We start from the raw sequence: 22,225 nt of genomic DNA on the forward strand, positions 1-22,225 counted from the left end.
CCAAGATTTTTCAGGGGTAACTTCATATTAGAGCTGAAACGAATACTCGAGCAACTCGAGTAACTCGAGTTTAAAAACGGATCCGGGTAATTTTATTCACCTCGAGTAATCGTTTATTTTGACAGCTCTAAGCATCACGTTTTGCTCGGACTACTTTTAATGCGGGACAACGCGCTGATGTCACGTGCGGAGAGGAGGAAGGGGGGGGGGACTTACTGCAGCCGACAACCGCTACAAACGACGCCGACGTTGCTAAATACTAGCCCGCACATGCTACGTTAGTTGCAGCTAGCGTCTGATGAGTCTCATAGAGATCACATGTATGTTGAACTAGATGCTTATTGACAGACTAGGCCGCGTCTGGGCAGCGTTAGCAAACAGCCGCCATCTTAAAGCAGTAGAGCGCTAAGCGCTAATATATAAGATTAACGTTACTGTCACTACTAGCTCATCTTACGTTAGCCCTGCGGAGGGCTAGGTTTCAATTAATTAAGACCACTTTCGATGCGTGGCTAACGTGTCTTACATACAGGCTTTAACATAACATAGCGTTGTGGAGTGATGAGGGTGTAAAATAAAAACTCAATAATGCTAACTATCAATTTTAGCTCAGTAGTCATTGCTGGATAAAACACCAAGTAGCATTGGTCCCTAATGTGCTCCAATACAGCCTGTATCATACATTTATTTTGAACAGTGCAAAAACTAAAAATCCTATCAGGACTTACAGTTTAGACTAACCTAAAACTTAACTAGAACTTAAAAATGGCTTGACACAAATAGAAATTCAATTGAAAAACGTGGGAAAAAAATCCTAACTTTTAAGTGATGTGTGATATCAAGCGTAAAGGCATTTTTAGGTGTGTATATATGTATATATATATTTTTTTTTTAAATAAGATCTAAAGGTTTTTTGAGTGAAAGCAGTGAATTAGTCTTTTTTTTAAAATTCTAGTTACATCTGAGATGCAATTGTTGGCTGTTTTCAACAATATACATCAAAAATAAAGACATTGATTGACTGAAAATGATAAAATGTCTTGTTTTCTCATGTATATCTATAATTGCTCTTCACCTAAAAAAATATTTGTTTTATCCGATTACTCGATTAATCGATAGAATTTTCAGTCGATTACTCGATTACTAAAATATTCGATAGCTGCAGCCCTACTTCATATAAAATTGCTACTTTTAATGTATTGTTTTTTTTTGGGTCCACACGCTGTGGCCGAATAACAGCGTTCCGATTCGGAAAATTCTTGCCACGCACGCTCCTTTACGATTTCACCACTTTTGTTCATGGTTGCGCCAAAAACTTTTGGTAACACTTTATAATAACTATCCGTTTTACTAGTTAATAGATCATTAGTAAACTGTTGATAAATGATTTATTGTTGATTTGTGACGCATTTGTTAAGTTTGTTAAGCATTTACAGGGTGTTCTTAACCTGAAACACAGTTTGTGTAGAAATGTTTCAAGTTTTTGTGTGTACCGTTTGGCATTTCTATCTTTTCAGGTTAAGAAGTGCCGTTCACTTCAAAAGATAAGGCATTTTGCAGGCAGCGCTTATGTTGCACATTTATGAAAATCTGCCATAGAACCAACAAATATTTGTACTTTTCTTTGTATATTTAACAAATAAAACTTATGACCTTCAACGTAAAGTGTATTTAGTTTTATTAAGATCCATCAATTAGCATGGGCATTTAGAATGGGGTCAACCATATTGGAACACCCTGTAAATGCGTAACAAACTGTTAACAAATACTTCACAAATCAACAATAAATCATTTATCAACAGTTTACTAATGATCTATTAACTAGTAAAACGGATAGTTATTATAAAGCGTTACCAAACCTTTTTTTTTTTGTGTGTGTGTGCAAAAATATACAGTTCTGCCAAAATTTGACAAGAAAAATATCAATGACCTCATTCATTTCCAATGGCATGTTTCACTCCAACACTCCATTAGCTCCTGTTGATTTTAACCTCAGACCTGCAAAAAAAAAATCTTTATTGGTTCTAATTATAGTGGACAAAAAAAAAACTTCCTTTCAATACAAAAACTGACCCAGGAATGCCCGAAAATCATTAGAAAGTGCCCCAAAATCTACAGAAAATGAGCATAAGTGCCCCGAAACTAACAGAAAGTGACCAATGAACAGAAACTCTTACCTGAAATGCCCTACAATCAACAAGAAATGATCCAAAATGTACAGGAAGTACCCAAAAGCAAAAGGAACTGACCCAAAAATGCCCGAAACTCATCAGAAAGTGTCCCAAAATCGACAGAAATTGAATATTTGAGCCCCAAACTGAACAAGAAGTGAGCCAAAATCAACAGGAGTGACCCAGAAATGCCCCAAAACCAACAAGAAGTGACATATGAACAGGAAATGACCCGGGAATATCTACAAGAAGTGACCTGGAAATCAACAATAAATTATCCAAAATGTACAGAAAGGGACCCAGAAATGCCTCAAACCCAAAAGGACGTGACCAAAAAACAAGAAGTGACCTGGAAATGCTTTTCAAAGAACAAGAAATGGTCTAAAAATGAACAGGAACTGACCCAAAATCAACATGAAGTGACACAAAAATGCCCCAAATCCAACAGGAAGTGACCAATAAACAGGGAGTGAGCTGGAAATCCCCTAAAATCAACAAGAAATGATCCAAAATGTGCAGAAAGTGACCAGAAATGCCCCAAAACCAGCAGGACGTGACTTTGAAATGCCCTTAAAACAATAAGAAACAGTCCAAAATGTACAGGAAGTGACCCAAAATCAACAGGAAGTGACCCAAAATGTCCCAAATCCAACAGCAAGTGACCAATAAACAGGAAGTGAGCTGGAAATCCCCTAAAATCAACAAGAAATGATCCAAAATGTGCAGAAAGTGACCAGAAATGCCTCAAAACCAACAGGAAGTGACTTGGAAATGCCCTTTAAGCAATACAAAATGATCCAAAATGTACAGTAAGTGACCCAAAATCAACAGGAAGTGACCCAGAAATGTCCCAAAACCAACAGGAAGTGACCAATAAACAGGAAGTGACCTGGAAATGCCCTCAAATCAACAACAAATGATCCGAAATGTACAGGAGGTGACCCCAAATTAACAAGAAGTTACCCAGGAATGCTCCAAAACTAACAGAAAGTGAGACAAAATCAACAGGAAGTGACCCAAAATGAACAAGAAGTTACCCAGGAATGCTCCAAAACCGACATAAAGTGAGCCAAAATCAACAAGAAGTGACCTGGAAATGTTCCTAAAATCAAGAAGGTTTCTCCAGAAATGGCACATTTTTAGTACGTATGATAATCACTGTTGCATTCCAGACATTTCCCAAGGAAATTTCCTTTGTTCAGTTTGTTTCTTGTTTTCTTCACCCTTTTTTGGGAAAATAATGGGGCCTTTCCCCTGTGAATCTTTATAGAAAGTAAGGAAAAGGTGGGTAGAAATGAAGGGAAATGGTCAATAGGTGGAGGGCTGACAAGTGAGTCACACACAGAAAGAGAGACAAGATGACGGGCGGGCGTTTCAACATCACAAATATAGCGAGAGAGGGAGATTGAAATTGACCAGAGTTGAGCTGTTGTTGTTGGTCATCATGGTTGCCGGGCAGAAGTGCCTGGCTTTCCTGCTTCACAACTTGAGCAAGAGCAAAGGGAAGCAAATTCTGGTAAGGACAACAAGATGAAAAAAAAGACTTTGTTTTGGTTTTGCTTCTAAATACTTGCGTGTTTTTTTTTCATATAATTTTTGTCATGCTTTTGTAAGATTTTTTTTAAAAATTGTATCTATTAATCGACTTTGTTAAATATTGTAATTATTTTTATTTGTATTTTACAAATTCTGTAAAAAAAAAACTTTTCAAAATAGTATTTCCCCCAAAAAATTTAATTGCACTTTTTCTTTAAATACAAATTTTGCATTAAGCCTCCCTCATTGATTTTTTTTTTTTTCATTTTTTAAAAAAATACATTTTGTATAAACTCACCCCTCTGATTTTTATTAATTCGTTATTATTGTTATTATTATTATTATTATTTTTTTTTTGTTGCAAATTTTGTATTAAGACCCCCCCTGATTTTTATTCATTTATTAAAATGTGATTACACTTTTTATTTTATTTTTTTTAATACAAATTTTGCTATAACTTTTCCCCTCCATTTATTACTACTTTAGGTTTTTTTTTTAGATTTGTTACAGTATTTCAAATGGAATTTTTTCAGTTTTATTTATTTTTACAAATTTTGTAATAAACTTTTTCAAAATAGTATTTCAAATAGGTTTTTTTTTTTAAATGTATTTTTTATTTTACAAATTTTGCATTAAGAACCCTCCCATTTTCAGTTTATTATCCATATTATGATGTCATATTTTTTAAAATGTTGTATTAAGACTTCCCCCCCTCATTTTTTATGTATATATATATATATATATATATATATATATATATATATTTTTTTTTTTTTTTTTTTACAAATTTTGTATTAACCCCGCCCCTCAATTGTTATTCATTTATTGTTATTTTTATTAGGGGTTTTTTTTGTTTATTTTTTTCTTACAAATTTTGAATTAAGACTTTTGTGAGATTTGTTGTATTTCAAATGGATTTTTTCAGAATTGTATTTATTTATATTTTGATTTATTTTCACAAATTTTGTAATAAACTTATTTATCAAAATAAACTTATTTCTATTTTTAATTGAAAAAAAAATTTTTTTTTCAATGTTTGCATTAAGAACCCCACCATTTTTCTTAGTTTATCATTATTATTATTATGATTATTATTTTTTACAAATTTTGTATTTTTTTCTCCTCAATTTTTATTTATAATTATTATTAAATTTTATCTTATTATTAAATTTTATATTTACTTCATTTACGCAAGCCTTTTTTTTTTTTTTTTTTAATTTAGCACTTTTTTAACTTTTGTTGTTGTTGTTGCTATTTTACCATGTTTAAAAAAGAAAAGAAAAAAAAAAAATATATATATATATATATATACAGTATTTTTTTTTTTTTTACAAATTTTGTATTAACCCCGCCCCTCAATTGTTATTCATTTATTGTTATTTTTATTAGGTTTTTTTTTTTTTTGTTTATTTTTTTCTTACAAATTTTGAATTAAGACTTTTGTGAGATTTGTTGTATTTCAAATGGATTTTTTCAGAATTGTATTTATTTATATTTTGATTTATTTTCACAAATTTTGTAATAAACTTATTTATCAAAATAAACATTCTATGTTTTTGGGGAAAAAAATTCAAATTTTGCATTTAGAACCCCATTTTTCCTATTTTATTATTATCATTATTGTTATTATTATTATTATTTTTTTTTTTTACAAATTTTGCATTAACTTTTTCTTCTGAATGTTATTTTTATATTTTATTTTATTATTAATTTTTGTATTCACTTCATTTACGCAAGGCTTTTTTTGTTGTTGTTGTTGCTATTTTACCATTTCAAAAAAAAAAAAAAAAATATATATATATATATAATAATTGAATTTGTTTCAAGATGGATGTCAAATGGGGGATGCAAAATATTGTCCCACAAGCCGCCTAAGCCCCTGTCCTACATGAATCTGAAGGGAGGGGGATCGTAATATGCATAAAATGGTTTATGTGATTAGCAGCATTTTGAAATATTGACATGTTTTTCCCATAGAAAATGAACGTTTTTTTTTTTTTTTTTTTTTTTTAATTGAAATGGGTTGGATGTCTACGGCCGTCAATGGCAGTCTTTTTTTTTGTTTGTTTTCAGGAACCCAGCGCCAAGCGCAGTAAAGCCACATCCCTGGCCGGGTTTTTTCCCATCAAGACTGCGCCGCTCAAAAGGTTGGGACAGACGCTGCAGGTGAGCTCCGAGACAAAAACAGGAAGAAGTTGTTGTTGTTGTTCTTCCTCTAACGGACGCGGTCGGTCGCAGCGTTCCATCAGCTTCCGAAACGAGAGAGCTCTTCCGGTGTCTACCGACGCGAAAACCGAACCCAACGCTTCTTCTTCTCGCGGTTCTTCGGCGGCATCCGGGCCTTCCGCGGCGACCGGCAAACGTCGCGATAGCAAACTGTGGAGCGAAACGTTCGACGTCCACACGGGGGCGGCGCAGACACTCACTCCCAAAGACATCAAACGACAGGAGGTGTGTGTATTTAAATCGGATAGAAATTTCAGACATTAATGATAATGTTATGAAATACTAGAAAATTATATTACTGGAGAGATTTCTTTACTCTGCTGATCGGTAAACTCGTACATGCTACTTCCTGTTTATTTTGGAGGATTTACAGGTCACTTCCTATTGATTTTGGGGGATTTACAGGTCACTTCCGATTTATTTTGCGTCACTCCTCAGTGATATTAGGTCACTTCCGATTGATTTCTGGTTAATTCCTGTTGGTTTGGGGTCACTTCCTTTTGATTTTTGGGCACTTCCAATTGATATCTGGCGCTTTGCTGTGGATGTTTAGGATTTTTCCAGCTCACTTCCCTTTGGTATGGCATTGCTTCTTGTTGATTTTTGGGAACTGGCACTTCCTGTTGATATTGGGTCACATCCTGTTGCGTTTTGGGCATTTCCAGTTCGTCTTCCTGTTGGTAGAGGGTCAATTCACTGTTGATTTTTGGGCACTTCCTGTTGATATCGGGTCCTTTCCTGTGGATTTGGGGGCATTTTGAGGTCAGTATATATTGTTTAAATTATGATGTCCCGATCGATCGGCATCCCGATCGATTGATAATTGATAATCATTAACATACCTGCTTTTATGGCTTGAGTTACTTTAGTACCTCATAAAAGTAGGTATGTTTGTGATTATCGATTAGCATGTTAGCAACAATACCACAGATGCTGATCGATCGGGTCCGATCACGTCATTTTTAAAGTATCGGAATCGGCAAAAAAATATCGGCCATGCCTTTTTTTGATATATATTTTTTAATTAAATTGTTTTCTAATTGTATTTAACGTTAGAGACGTATGTTACACCCATCCAGAGTCTTTAGTTTAGGCTTAATGTAGGGTTATCAAATTTATCCCGATAACGGCGGTAATTTATTATTTTGAAAATGTATCACGTTAAAATATTTAACGCAATTAATGCATGCGTTGCACGACCCACTCACGCATTGTCACGCTCAATCTGTAATGGCGCCGTTTTACCTATATAGAGAGATAAAAGGCAGCGTAAAATGATTAGAGTGAAATTTGGCAGCCTTTGGAGCCTTTTTTTTAATAGGCTAAAGCCTTACACTCCCTCTCCCTACGATTAGAAATATCGCGGGAAACAATGTCAGGAAGCAAGGTAGCAATTGATCTTTAATTTAATCCCTTGTGTTATTTCCCAACGCAGAGAAGATATATCAATTAGTAGCACTACGCAGACTCATGGTTCCACTTCCCATCATGCATTTGGGTTGAATGGCTGCAGTGTCATTTACTGAAAGCTCAACAAATACACTAGATGGCAATATTTAGTCACAATATACAAAGTCACAAGTCTTTTTATCCGTGGATCCCTCTCAGAGAAAGAATGTTAATAATGTAAATGCCATCTTGAGGATATCTTGTCATAATAAACAAATACAGTACTTATGTACTGTATGTTGAATGTATATATTCGTCCGAGTTTGATTCATTTTTTTCTTAATGCATTGCCAAAATGTATATGATCGAGAAAAATTATCGGGAATGATTGGAATTGAATGGAGAGCAAAAAAAAAAAAGCAATTGGATCGGGAAATATCGGGATCAGCAGATACTCAAACTAAAATGATCGGGATCGGATCGGGAGCAAAAAAACATGATCGGAACAACCCAAGTTTAAATAGTAATATCTTTGGTTAAAATACAAAAAATGTAGTGAGTGTGAAAGAAATTTTAATCACGTGTAACCCCTTTTTCTTTGTCTGTTGCAATCTGGAGCGTCGAACTCCTGGACTCTGCGTTGTGTTGTGTTTTAATATAGTTCTAGGAGACGTGGATGGTTTTGACTTATTATTGTCTGCATAACACATGTACACGATGCGAGCTGGTCACTCTCACAGGCCTCGCCACAACGTGCTAAAGAATAATTGAAAATGGTTAGCTCTTTGGCGTTAAGCTAAGAGCAACTTAGCAATGCTATCCAACTCACCTTTGCTAATGACAAATTACAACTGGTGCCATCTGCGGCTCGCACGGCTATTTATAGTCACCACATGAGTTGGGGGCGCTATTGTGCCTTCTAATGTGGACAAGTGGAATCACACAGATCCATAATAACTCTGTTACACATGCTTATGAAACACACAACTGGAGTGATACTATATTCATTTGTGAGACTGTATCATAGCATAATACATGGATATGTTCATGTGCTCCAAACATTCCTTTGAACATCCACAATGGGTGTCTGTGGACCCCCTTATCAGATATGACTCACTCTGTACCAACCGGGACCAGTGCTCAAGGTCCCAGCTCAAAGATGTTTTTGTATGGAAAAATACCCAGGTTTGTGAGATGATGAGTTTCGTTTCTTAGTAGGTTTCGTTTCACGGTGGGCTTCGGCACCGCTCTTTAATGTTGTTGCCTCTTTGTACTTCTGGGTGATCACAGCTCCTGACTGAATCACTTTATTTTGTACCCTTGATATATCATGTTTATAAAGTCTTTGAAGCAGGCAATCTTTGGTTGGTCTGATTCATTTCTCATCGAGCTATCGAGTTGACACTTGTCATGGATTTCAAAGTTGAATTTCCCTGACATGAATGAAAACAGACTTCAATATAGTCATATTAAGAGGAAAAATATACAGTATTTCTGTTATAAATATGCGTCAAATAAATAAGACGTAAGAGTAATAAATAATCGCATGATCAAATATTTAAATAGACAACAACAAAAATACATTAAAATAATATTATTAATAATAATGTACCCTGGAAACAAATTTCAGTTGTTCTAAGTGTCCTTTAATGTCAAGTTTGTTTCCTTTGTTTCCACTACAGGCCATTTTTGAGCTATCTCAGGGTGAGCAAGATCTGGTGGAGGATCTGAAACTGGCAAAAAAGGTGAGCAGAACTATATGCAGGATATTATTTCATAAACTAGGAAAACAGACTCTTATCTCCCTTTTGGCTTTTCACCTCACCTTGTGTGTATGTTTTTTTTTCCCATTCAGGCCTACCACGACCCCATGCTGAAGCTCTCCATCATGACCGAGCAAGAACTCAACCAAATTTTCGGAACTCTGGATTCACTGATTCCGCTGCATGAAGGTTCTGAGAAAATTATGTTCATAAAAACTAAATAACTAGCTAACATGTTAATCGAAAATCATGTTCATAAAAACTAAATAACTAGCTAACATGTTAATCGAAAATCATAAACATACCTGCTTTTATGGCTTGAATTACTTGAGTACCTCACAAAAGTCCGATTAGCATGTTAGCAAAAATGTCTAACGGTGACAGGCTAATCGCTCATCATAAACATACCTGCTTTTATGGCTTGTCTTACTTTAGCACCTCATAAAAGTTGAAATAACATGCTAATTGCTTATCATAAACATACCTGCTAATGCTAACATGCTAATCGCTAATCATAAGCATACCTACTGTTATAGCTTGAGCTACTTTAGTACCTCATAAAAGCAGGTGTGTTTATAATGAGCAATTAGCATGTTAACAAAAATGTCTGATGCTAACATGCTAATCGCTCATCATAAACATACCTGCTTTTATGACTTGTCTTACTTTAGTACCTCATAAAAGCTGATCTAACATGCTAATTGCTAATCATAAACATTCCTGCTAATGCTAACATGCTAATCGCTAATAAACATTCCTACTTTCATGGCTTGAGTTAATTAATTGTACCTCATAAAAGCAGTTATTTTTATAATGAGCGATTAGCATGTTAGCAAAAATGTCTAATGCTAACATGCTAATTGCTCATCATATATATGTAGCTGCTAATGCTAACATTTTAATTGATAATCATAAACATACCTACTTTCATGGCTTGAGTTACTTTAGTACCTCATAAAAGCAGGTATGTTTATGATGAGCGATTAGCATGTTAACATTTGGCATTTTTGCTAACATGCTAATCGCTCATCACCTGCTTTTATGGCTTGTGTTACTTAAGTACCTAATAAAAGCTGAAATAACATGTTAACCGCTAATCATAAACATACCTGATAATGCTAACTTGCTAAACGATAATCATATTCACACTTGCTTTTATGAGGTACTAAAGTAACTCCAGCCATAAAGCTGAGTTCCTTTTGTACCTCATAAAGTAACTCAAGCCGTAAAGTTGAGTTCCTTTTGTATCTCATAAAAGCAGGTATGCTCATGATTAGCGATTAGCATGTGAGCAAAAAATGCCAAATGCTAAAATGCTAATAGCTCACCATAAACATCCTGCTTTCATGGCTTGTTTTATTTTAGTACATCATAAAAGCTGAAATAACATGCTAATCCCTAGTTATAAACATACCTGCTAATGCTAACATGCTAATCGGTCATCATAAACATACCTGCTTTAATGGCTTGTATTACTTAAGTACCTTATAAAAGCTGACATAACATGCTAATTGCTAATCATAAACATACCTACTAACGCTAACATGCTAATTGATAAGCATTAACATACCTGCTTTAATGGCTTGAGTTACATTAGTACCTTATAAAAGCAGGTATGTTAATAATGAGCGATTAGCATGTGAGCAAAAATGTCAAATGCTAACATGCTAATCGATCATTATAAACATACCTGCTTTTGTGGCTTGTGTTATTTTAGTACACCATAAAAGCTGAAATAACATGCTAATTGCTAGTTATAAACATACCTGCTAATGCTAACATGCTAATCGGTCATCATAAACATACCTGCTTTAATGGCTTGTATTACTTAAGTACCTTATAAAAGCTGACATAACATGCTAATTGCTAATCATAAACATACCTACTAACGCTAACATGCTAATTGATAAGCATTAACATACCTGCTTTAATGGCTTGAGTTACATTAGTACCTTATAAAAGCAGGTATGTTAATAATGAGCGATTAGCATGTTAGCAAAAATGTCAAATGCTAACATGCTAATCGATCATTATAAACATACCTGCTTTTGTGGCTTGTTTTATTTTAGTACACCATAAAAGCTGAAATAACATGCTAATTGCTAGTTATAAACATACCTGCTAATGCTAACATGCTAATCGGTCATCATAAACATACCTGCTTTTATGGTTTGTATTACTTAATAATTATCAATTAGCATATTAGTTACTCAAGCCATAAAAGCAGGTATGTTGATGATTATCAGTTAGCATGTTAGTGTTAGTAGGTATGTTTATGATTAGCAATTAGCATGTTACGACAGCTTTTATAAGGTATTTAACATACCGTCTTTTGTGGCTTGAGTTACTTTAGTACCTCGTAAAAGCAGGTATGTTTATGATTAGCGATTAGCATGTTAGCAATAATATCATTTCCTTTCAATTTATATACCATGAAATTCATTCTTTTTGTTTGCGTACATCTTCAGACCTACTGAATCACCTCTTCCAGGCCAGGAACCCGGACGGATCCACAGAACATGTGGGACAGATTCTGACCGACTGGGTGAGGTTCCAAACTGGAAAGTCTTAAATGAGCGGTGGAATTAATGGTGTCGTACGCCGTCCGTACCGGACGCAGCTGCCGTGTCTGTCGTCGTACACGGCCTACTGCGGCAATCAGGTTTGGGCCAAGGCCTTGCTGGACCAGAAGAAGCAGGACCGGCGAGTGCAGGACTTCCTGCAGCGCTGCCGGCAGTCGCCTTTCAGCAGGAAGTTGGACCTATGGAACTTCCTGGACATCCCGCGCAGTCGGTTGGTCAAGTACCCGCTGCTGCTCAGGGAGATCCTCAAGCACACACCCGACTGGCACCGGGACAGGCCGCACCTGGACCAAGCGGTGAGGGAAAAACACACCTGACAAATACCCCAATATAAGACAAATGTCTTATTGGTATAAGTAGTACTTTGTTCTTGAGAAAAGAATATTTTTAGTTCATTGGCAAAAAAAAAAAAAAAAAAATGCAAATGTCATGCTTTTTATGTTTTTTCAAATTTTCAATTTCTCAATTTTCCAGTTTTTTGAGGGGGAGAGAGGCGAAAAACACAAAAACCTGGAAAAAAGTAAAGTATCATGGCATAAGCTAAAAAAAACTGGGAAAAAATGTAAAATTGCAAAAAACGTAAAACAAAAACACAGAAATTGGGGGGGACTGCAAAAAATTAGCTAAAAAAATTGTGATAAACTGCGAAAAAATTTGCAGTTTTTGTGGTTTGACTTTTTCATTTTATTGCAGTTTTAAAGTTTTTTTTTTTTTTTGCGATTTCTGGTTTTTTTTCCCCTTGCGAGTTCCATGGAATGTTGATTTTTGTGGGTTTTATTTTTTTTTTTTTCGAGATTCTGATTTTCTCAAGGTTGCTGTTTGCAGTTTTTGTGTTTTTTTTATGTTTTTTAATGGATTTTTCAATTTCTCAATTTTCCATCTTTTTGAGTTTTTATGTTTTTGTGCCCTCGTAAGTTTGTTTTTTTTTTTGCATCTTTCTGTTTTCCTTTTTTTTAAGTTTTTAATTTAAAGAAACATTTTTTTTTGCAGTTTTTTTGCTTTAGCAACTTGTTTTTTTTGGCGCAATTTTTCAGTTTCTCTTTCCTTTTGAGAAAGATTTTGTGGTTTACTCAAGGTTGTTTGCAGTTTTTGTGTTTTTCATGCTTTTTAATTCATGGGTTTTCAATTTCTCAATTTTCCAGTTTTTTTGTTTTGTTTTGTTTTGTGTGCCTTCTAGTGAGTGTTTTTTTTGCAGTTTTCTGTTTTTTTTTAAGCTTTTAAAAAAAAAAATTGCCGTTTTTTGCTTTATCAACTTGGTATTTTTTGTTGCTATTTTTCAGTTTCTCGTTCCTTTTAAAGGTTGTTTCTTTAATGTTTTTTTTGCCTTCAAGTTTAGCAGTTTTTTGTGTTTTTTATGGACTATTTTTTCCCAGTTCCTTGAGGGATTTTTTTGTGCCTTTAATTACGTTTGGGTTTTTTCCCAGTTTTTTTGTGTGCTTTTTTAATGGATTTTTTAAAACCAATTTTTCATTTTTTTAATTAAAAAAAAAATTGTACCTTTAATTTTTTCAGTTTTGTTCTTCTTTTTTTTTTTTTTTTTTTTTTTTTTTTTTTTTGCGATTTAAAAAAAAAATGTGCCTTTTAATTGTTTTGGTTTTTTTAGACTTTTTTTGTGGTTTTAAAATTTTTTAGGATTGTGGGATTTTGAGGTGGGGGTTTTGCATTGATTTTAGTGCATTTCTGGGTCAGTTCTGTTGACTTTTTTGTTTGTTTGTTTATTCACCCGCCATTTCCAAATGAATTGGATATCAAATCAACTGATATGGCTCCCACCCCGTCTCTCCCCACAGATGCAGATGATCCAAAGCGTTTTGGCGGACATCAACAGATGCACTGGCGAGTCTGAGTGTCAGTTCTACAAGGACCGGCTGCTCTACGCCGAGGTGGGCCAGAGTGACGCCCTCATCCAGCGCTCCAGGACGCTATGCTGCCACGGCGAGCTCAAGAACAACCGAGGACTGGTTAGTGACAATTACGTCTGTTTTGACTTCAATTAAAAAAAAAAAAAAAAACGGATTGGGGATATGTAAAGATTTTTTAAGATATTTATGTTTCATTTTTCTTTTATATTGTTCATTTTATTAGTCAGAATAAATGATAAAAACGGAAAATATTTTCTTAATTTTTTTTTTTGGAATGAATTTTGTTAAAAGTGGGAAAAAAAAACTGAAAATTCTGATTTCTGATTCGTTTTTTACATTATAATTATCACGATTTTACTGAATAATTATCGCGTTTGACATGATAGATTGATGATGTTTTTACATTCATTAATTCGAAAAATTGTATATTACAAGTCTTATCATCTCCAAATTTCTTTGTCCAAAAATTGCAAAATAAGAAGTCTTTAAAAAATCTTAATATTACCAAAATTGGAAAATAAGTCTTAAATCTTGAATATTTGCAAAAAAAAAAAATGTAATAAAAGTGTATTTTCCGAATAATAGGAAAAAACATTTAACAACAAAGTCATAATATTAAACTTTAATTTTAATTTTACAAAAAATGTAAAATAAAGTCTTCAATAGGGTGAGGGAAGGGGGGAAAAAAAACTAAAAATTCTTATTACAAAAATAGGATTAATTTTCCAAAAATAGATGTCAATAGCAGCCAAATGACTTCATTTTCTCTCTCCACATATAGAAGCTCCACGTGTTCCTCTTCCAGGACGTGCTTGTCATCACCCGATCGGTCTCCATGAACGAGCAGCCCGCTAGCTACCAGCTGTGCCGGCGACCCATCCCCATCCGCCAGCTGGATCTTGAAGACCTCTCGGACGGCGAGATGAGAGTGGGCGGGTCCATTCGAGGAGCTTTCAGCAACAATGAGCGCAGTCAGTACTGCCCGCTGGCAAAAGATCTCATTAGCTAGTAAAAATCTATAAATTAGCCGTACTGGAATATAAATCGCAAGGTTCAAAACTGTTTAAAAAAAGCTGTTTTTGTCTGAAAATGACGGTAATTTTGGCACTGCTTTTGCTTGGTGTCCCCCTCAGCAAAGAACTTCTTCCGCGTGTCCCACCGAGTTTCTGGCGGTCCACTGGAGAGTCACTGCTTTCAAGCTAGTGACGCCTTCAACAAGCAGCAGTGGATCAACTGCATCCGACAGGCCAAAGAATCCGCCGAGGCGAGGGCAGGACAGGAGGACCCTTCGCTAGACCTCGTCCAAGCCGAGACTGAACTCATTCAGTACCAAATCAAAATGGAGGACGCCAAAGAGCAAGCAATAGCGGCGGACATGGACGCCGGTTATCAGGAGGACGTACGATGCTGATGTTTGCACTTCATGTACTACCAGAGAGTAGCGCTGTACGTTATGGCACTAGAAATCGACATTTTAAAACTGTCATCATCGCCATGAATAGACCGTTCCTGCAATGCAGATTTTGACCATCAGGTAGCGCCAAATTAGCGGTGATTTATAATTTTTTCAAGCCATAGTAGTGCAACATATCGGCCTCGAGATTTCCCAAGCAAATTTGCTCCCCCTGCCGACCGTACGTGAGTAACTCATCCATGAAAATAGAAAATGGCAATAATTTGTACCAATATCAATATTAATTTAATTATATTATGTTTACCTAATATATAGCAACTTTAAAAGTTACGGCCACCAGGGTAAAAAAAAAAAAAACATACCTAATCTGGACCCACGGTTTAGTCATCTGTAATCACAGATGACTAAACTGTACCCCAAATTTACTAAACTCTACTCCCATATTATTAAACTGGTTAACATATTACTAAACGGTACCCAAAGTTTACTAAACTGTACCCAGAGTTTAATAATCTGTACCCACTGTATACTAAATTCTACCCGCAGATTTCTAATCTGTACCCACATATTACTAAAGGTTACCCATAGGTGACTAATCTGTATCCACATATTACTAAACTGTACCCACAGTTTACTAATCTGTACCCACATATTACTGAACTGTACCCACAGATTACTACACTGTAGCCAGAGTTTAGTAATCTGTACCCACGAATTACTAACCTGTACCCATTGCACAACTAAATTGTACCCACAGGTTACTAAACTGTACCCACAGACTACTAATCTGTACCCACAGATTACTAAACTCTACCCACAGATTACTAGTATGTACAAACAGATTACTAAACTGTACTCACAGTTTTCTAATTTGTACCTTCACATTACTAAACTGTACCCAAAGACTACTACTCTGGATCCACATAATACTAAACTGTACCCACAGATTACTAAACTTTTACCACAGAAAATGTACCCATAGTTTACTAATCTGTACCAACATATTACTAAACTGTACCCACAGATTACTCAAATGTACCCAGAGTTTAATAAACAGATTACTAAACTGTACCCAGAGTTTAGTCATCTGTACCCACATATTACAAACCTGTACCCATTGCTCCACTAAGTTGTACCCACAGTTTACTCAACTGTACCCACAGATTACTAGTATGTACAAACAGATTACTAAACTGTACTCAGTTTTCTAATCTGTACCTACAGATTACTAAACTGTACCCACAGACTACTACTCTGGACCCACATACAGTAATACTAAACTGTACCCACAGATTACTAAACTGTACCCACAGATATCTAATTTGTACCCACATATTACTAAACTGTACCCACAGACTACTTAACTGTACCCTGAGTTTACCTATCCTTACCCACAGTTTACTGTTATGTACAGATTACTAAACTGTACCGACAGTTTACTAATCTGTACCCACGGATTACTAAAGTGTACCCACAGACCACTAAACTGCACCCACATAGTACTAAACTGTACCCACAGTTTACTAGTATATACAATCAGATTACTAAACCATACCCATAAACTACTAATCTGTACCTACAGACTCCTTATCTGGACCCACCGATGACTAAACTGGGGGTACAGATTAGGTATGTTCTTTCTACCCTGGCACCCAAGAGGCTCCATAAAAAGTCATTTTTGGTGGTATTAACCGATACCTGTACTGTACCGACACCATGATTTTTGAAAAAATCACACTATATCTTTTTTTTCCCAATACTAAATTCTGTATACGCACTTGAATGTAAAATAATTCTATTATGGCTTGGTTAGACACTGACGACATTAGACTTCCAATCCATTTGAAGTGGGAGGGAAGCCAGCAAATGAACGAACATTCAAATGGATTGGACGTCTACTAAACTCAGTGCAGGCAGAAGCATGAAAAGACCTTTCATCGCCCCTACCAACATGGCCTCGGGGCGGCCATTTGGTAAGGACGATGTTCCCATCAAAGTCAATGCACTGATATTAAAATGAAGTCAAAACTACCTTCTCTTGCAAATGTTTTTTAAAAGATTTTTAAAATCAATTTATATACTTTGTTATATATATGTTTCAAATATTTTGTCAAAGCAGCTCCTACTTACTCAACGGCTGCTATTGACGGCACTAGACATCCAATTAATTTGAAGTCGCTCCCACCCTCCCGCTTCAAATAGATTTGACGTCTACTCGTGATATACTAATTTGAATTCACAGCAGATGGATGACTGGTCTTGGAAGGACAACAAGCGTCCCCTTATTTTTTTAGGCAGCGTGCGTAGCAAGTGGCCATTTTGAGTTGAGCGCCCGCCTGTTGGAAACTAGCTCTTGAAGAGTACATATTACAAAACATTATTAGTATTCCCTAATACCAATAACTTCATTTTCGTGCCGTAAATAAAAACAACTACAGTCATTTTCGGACTATAAGCCGCCACTTTTTCCCTTCATTTTGAATCCTGCGGCTTTTAGTCTAGTGCGGCTAATTTTTTGATTTATTTGCGTTAATAGGTAACACTTTATTTGAAAGCTGCGTCATAAGACTGTCATAAGACAGTCGTAATTATGACATGACACGATCATGGGCATTATTGATTGCTTATGACAAATGTCATTAAGTGCCATCCGGAAAATGATGTCACTAACTCCATATATGTCCAACTCAGAACTTACATCCAATCAAGAGTGAGATAATTTGCCGGATAACACTAAATGACATCTGTTATAAGTAGGGTTGTTCAGATCATGTTTTTTGCTCCCGATTCAATTCCAATCATTCCCGATAATTTTTCCCGATCACATACATTTTGGCAATGCATTAAGAAAAAAAATGAATCAAACTCGGACGAATATATACATTCAACATACAGTACATAAGTACTGTATTTGTATATTATGACAATAAATCCTCAAGATGGCATTTACATTATTAACATTCTTTCTGTGAGAGGGATCCACGGATAGAAAGACTTGTGACTTTGTATATTGTGACTAAATATTGCCATCTAGTGTATTTGTTGAGCTTTCAGTAAATGATACTGTAGCCATGGCCAAATGCATGATGGGAAGTGGAACCATGACTGTGCATAGTGCTACCAATTGATATATCTTCTCTGCGTTGGGAAATAACTTAAGGTGTTAAGAAAAAGATCAATTGCTACCTTGCTTCCCAACATTGCTTCCACTGATATTTCTAATCATAGGGAGAGGGATTGTAAGGCTTTAGCCAGTTAAAAAAAGGCTCCAAAGGCTGCCAAAATTAACTCTACTCATTATACGCTGCCTTATATCTCTCTATATAGGTAAAACGGCGCCATTACAGATTGAGCACGACAATGCGTGAGTGGGTCGTGCAGCGCATGCATTAATTGCGTTAAATATTTTAAAGTGATACATTTTTTAAAGACTTAATTATCGCCGTTATCGGGATAAATTTGATAACCCTACCTTAAGCCTAAACTTAAGACTCTGTATGAGTGTAACATATTATGTTTGTAACGTTAAATACAATTAGAAAATTATATATATATATATAGGTTGCGCTAGACATTTTCGTTATCTGTCATTTTGACTGACAGGGTCATAAAAACCGAGTCATAGTCTATTTTTACCCGTCACTTAAATTTTTAAAATGATAATGATGACATATTCAATAGTATTTAGTTTTCATTCATTTTTAATTAATATTGTAACGCTTGCTTGGCGGCGAAAAATTAGACACGGAAGTCGTGGTATTTTTCTCCCTTTTTACTCTGCTTACCGCCAACAACTCCGCCCCCAAAGAAAAAGAGGCAACGATATAGACCCCAATCACCAACGTCACACAATGATCTTAATTGTGGTTGTCAGCCCAAAATCTTCTAAATATATATTAAATGCATTTTACCGACTACTACATAGTCTGTGGTGATCGTTTGGTGCCCAGATTTCTTGTCGAATTACAGCAGTCCATCTCGCTCTCATCTTCGGGTCTCTCAGAATACGGTAGAACTTCAAGTCTCTCCGTCTATCTTCTCTGTTACAGCAACCAACCGCCACACATCGCCTTCACCATTTTGATTATTGATATTAACGAGCAGAAAAACACGCCGTAATAGGAGAGGCATGTACGTAGCGGTAATGTGTAAATATGACGAGCTGACACACAATATGGCGGCTCCAGTCGGGGGGGCGGAGTTGTGACGTCATGTGACGCTGGCACACCGGGTGCACCAATAAGAACCTCGCGTTGATGTGTCAATCACGGTGCCGCCGCCAGACCCCGGTGATGCTACAATATTCTGACAGAAGAGCCAACGACGTCATGCATTAAGAGAGACAATAGCTAATTAATATGCTAACTCGCCACCCTGTGGTCTGGGGTGTGAAGTGCAACCTGTCAAAATGACGGACGGACTTCAGTTTTTTCCGTCACCGTTTTAAAAAACCAGTCAACGACGGAAAATAACCGGTTAACGCGACCCCTGATATATATATATATATATATATATATATAGATATATAGATATATAGATATATATACAGTACTGTACAAAAGTTTTAGGCAGGTGTCCTGCCTAAAACTTTTGCACAGTACTGTATATATTAAAAAAAATTTTTGCCGATTCCGATACTTTGAAAATGATGTGATCGGACCCGATCGATCGGGACAGCTCTAGTTATAAGCATTCATTAATGCACATGACAGTGTCATGTCACAATTGTGATTGTCTAATGACAGCCTTTTGGCACCACTGTCAAAAAGTGTTACCAAATATCATAACTAGCAATGAATGTTTGAAGAAATAATTAGCACAGAATGATTGATTGATATTTACATCTGTAGCGCTGCAATGCATGCTAGGAGGCATTTTGGACAACGACAATGTTGACAGCAGGTGGCAGCAGAGTTTGACTGTCTCCCCCAAGGGAGCAGTGATGGCCAAATGAAGCTTCTTGAAGCAATGAAGATTTACAGCCAATTAGTTCAAAGTTTCATGGTGGTTCATTTGGTGTTATGACAGTCGTATGAAGCTGCTGTCAAATAAAGTTTCAAATCTTTTGGTGTAAATATCCCATAATACAGTGAGGACAGCTGCGGCTTATAGTCCAGTGCGCCTCATCTATGAACAAATTCCATTTTCGTGCCAAATTTGGTGGATGGCGGCTTATAGTCAGGTGCGCCTTGTAGTGTGAAAATTACGGTAGTCGCAATCTTTAAATTTGAGCAAAAGTATGGATAAAACTATGATGCCTTTGTTCACACTGGATAGTTTTAGGTTGCAGCATTACTTGAAACATTTAAAATTTGTAGGAGGTCCGTTAAAATAAATAAAAATGTATTACATCGTGGTATAAAATGCCCCATTTTGTTCGTGATTAATTTTTTTCTATATTGCACAGCACTCCCAGAGAGGGCTGGTAACCATGGTAACCTGGGACAAACACACCAAAGAGACGGGATTTTTCATCCCATCTCTTTGAAAATATTTATTATCCATCTTGACGACAATGTGTCGACTTTGTACTGATAAAATGTCACAAGGTTAGCGCAAAGATTGTTGGGTTTACAAATCCTAAAATCTGGGAAGGAATGTATTGTGTATTACTGTAACTGTTGTATATTGTGTCGATATGTGTATGTTCATGAATTTAGGAATAAAGCCATTAATATTCTTACATGTGTTGCCTATCATTCATTTTTAATGAAAACCAAGTTTACCATGGTGTGAATTTTTGCAATTAATATAAATAGTTTTGCAGTTTGTTTTTTTCGTGGCGTTCGGGTTTTTCAGTTTTGCGATGATTTTTTTTTCTTTTGTAGTGTTGCTTTTTTTGTTGTTTTTCCCGGAAGGTTTTTGTGTCTTTTGTACGGTGGCCCTGAAATGCCAAACACAACGGCAAATCGATAAACGTCAATTAAAATTTAAAAAATCGGAAAATCACAAAACAAAAACACAAATCGCATAACAATTTACTCCCAAGCAATTCAACTTTGGTTTAATCAGTCCACAAAATATTTGGCCAAAACATCTGTGGAGTGTCCAAGTGTCTTTTTGCGAACATTAAACAAGCAAAAATGTTTTTTGAGACAGCAGTGTGTTCCTCCGTGGAGTCCTCCCGTGAACACCATTCTTGGCCATGGTTTTACATATCGTTGATGTGTGCACAGAGATATTGGACTGTGCCAGTGATTTCTGTACATCTTTAGCAGACACTCTAGGGTTCTTTTTTGCCTCACTGAGTATTATGTGCTGAACTCTTGGTGTCATCTTTGGTGAATGGCCACTCCTTGGGTGAGAAGCAACAGTACCAAACTCTCTCCATTTGTAGTTAACCTCTCTGGCTGTCAGCGATGAACATCCAGACATCTAGAGATGGTTTTGTATCCTTTCCCAGCTTTATACAAATCAACAATCCTTGACCACAGGTCTTCCGACAGCTCTTTTGACCGAGCCGTAAGGCACATCAGATGATGCGTCTCATCAAGACAATTCTTACCGGGTGTGAGTTTTATAGTGGGCAGGGCAGCTTTAAACCACTCATCAGTGATTGGGCATACACCTGACTCAAAATGTTTGGTAAAAATTGGTTTCAATTGCTCTTTAAGTCTCCTTAGGCAGAGGGTTCACTTACCGTAATTTTTGCACTATAAGGCGCATCTGACTATAAGCCGCTACCCACCGCATTTGGCTAGAAAACGGCCTTTGTTCATAGATAGGCCGCACTGGACTATAAGCCGCAGCTGTCCTGACTGTATTGTGGACTATTTAGACCAAAAGATATAAACCGGTAACACTTCATTTGACAATGGCATCATATGACTGTCATTAGACCAAATGAACCACCATGAGGCTTTGAACCAATTGCCTGCAAAGCTCCATTGCTTCAAGAAGCTTCATTTGGCCATCACTGCTCCCATGGGAGGGACAGACCTCCTCTGCTGCCACCTGCAATCAACACTGTTGTTGTCCAACATGCCTCCTAGCATGTATTGCAGATGTAAATTCAATCAAAATTCATGTTCTGGGCTAATTGTTTCTTCAGTTACTGTTCTAGTTGTTTCATTAATTGCTAGTTATGGTATTTGGTAACACTTTATTTGACAGTGGCACCATAAGACTGTCATTAGACAATCATAATTATGATATCACACTGTCACGAACATTTATGAATGCTTATAGCAGATGTCATTTAGTGTTATCCGGCAAATTATCTCATTTTTTAATGGATGTAAATAATCCAACCTGGACATAAAAGGAGTTAGTGACATAATTA

At 36.0% G+C, this 22,225-nt stretch overlaps 1 protein-coding gene across 5 annotated transcripts in view; it reads left to right on the plus strand.

The window, feature by feature from the left end:
• The window catches only part of arhgef3 (Rho guanine nucleotide exchange factor (GEF) 3), a 34,897-nt gene extending 17,923 nt beyond the window's left edge, over positions 1–16,974 (plus strand). For 3 of the 5 annotated variants that reach the window (XM_057845433.1, XM_057845434.1, XM_057845435.1), the window contains 9 exons: positions 5,781–5,873; positions 5,946–6,158; positions 9,005–9,067; positions 9,178–9,274; positions 11,554–11,630; positions 11,706–11,963; positions 13,458–13,628; positions 14,311–14,500; positions 14,663–16,974. In XM_057845433.1, the coding sequence (XP_057701416.1) occupies positions 5,781–5,873; positions 5,946–6,158; positions 9,005–9,067; positions 9,178–9,274; positions 11,554–11,630; positions 11,706–11,963; positions 13,458–13,628; positions 14,311–14,500; positions 14,663–14,940 (1,440 nt within the window). In that variant the 3' untranslated portion in view covers positions 14,941–16,974. Of the gene's footprint in view, positions 1–1,954; positions 3,688–5,780; positions 5,874–5,945; positions 6,159–9,004; positions 9,068–9,177; positions 9,275–11,553; positions 11,631–11,705; positions 11,964–13,457; positions 13,629–14,310; positions 14,501–14,662 lie in introns of those variants that run through there. The other 2 variants (XM_057845436.1, XM_057845437.1) reach the window with 2 other exon arrangements.
• Positions 16,975–22,225: the final 5,251 nt, after the last annotated feature.

This window comes from Corythoichthys intestinalis, chromosome 9 (genome assembly GCF_030265065.1).
Source record: "Corythoichthys intestinalis isolate RoL2023-P3 chromosome 9, ASM3026506v1, whole genome shotgun sequence".
Lineage (NCBI taxonomy): Eukaryota > Metazoa > Chordata > Actinopteri > Syngnathiformes > Syngnathidae > Corythoichthys > Corythoichthys intestinalis.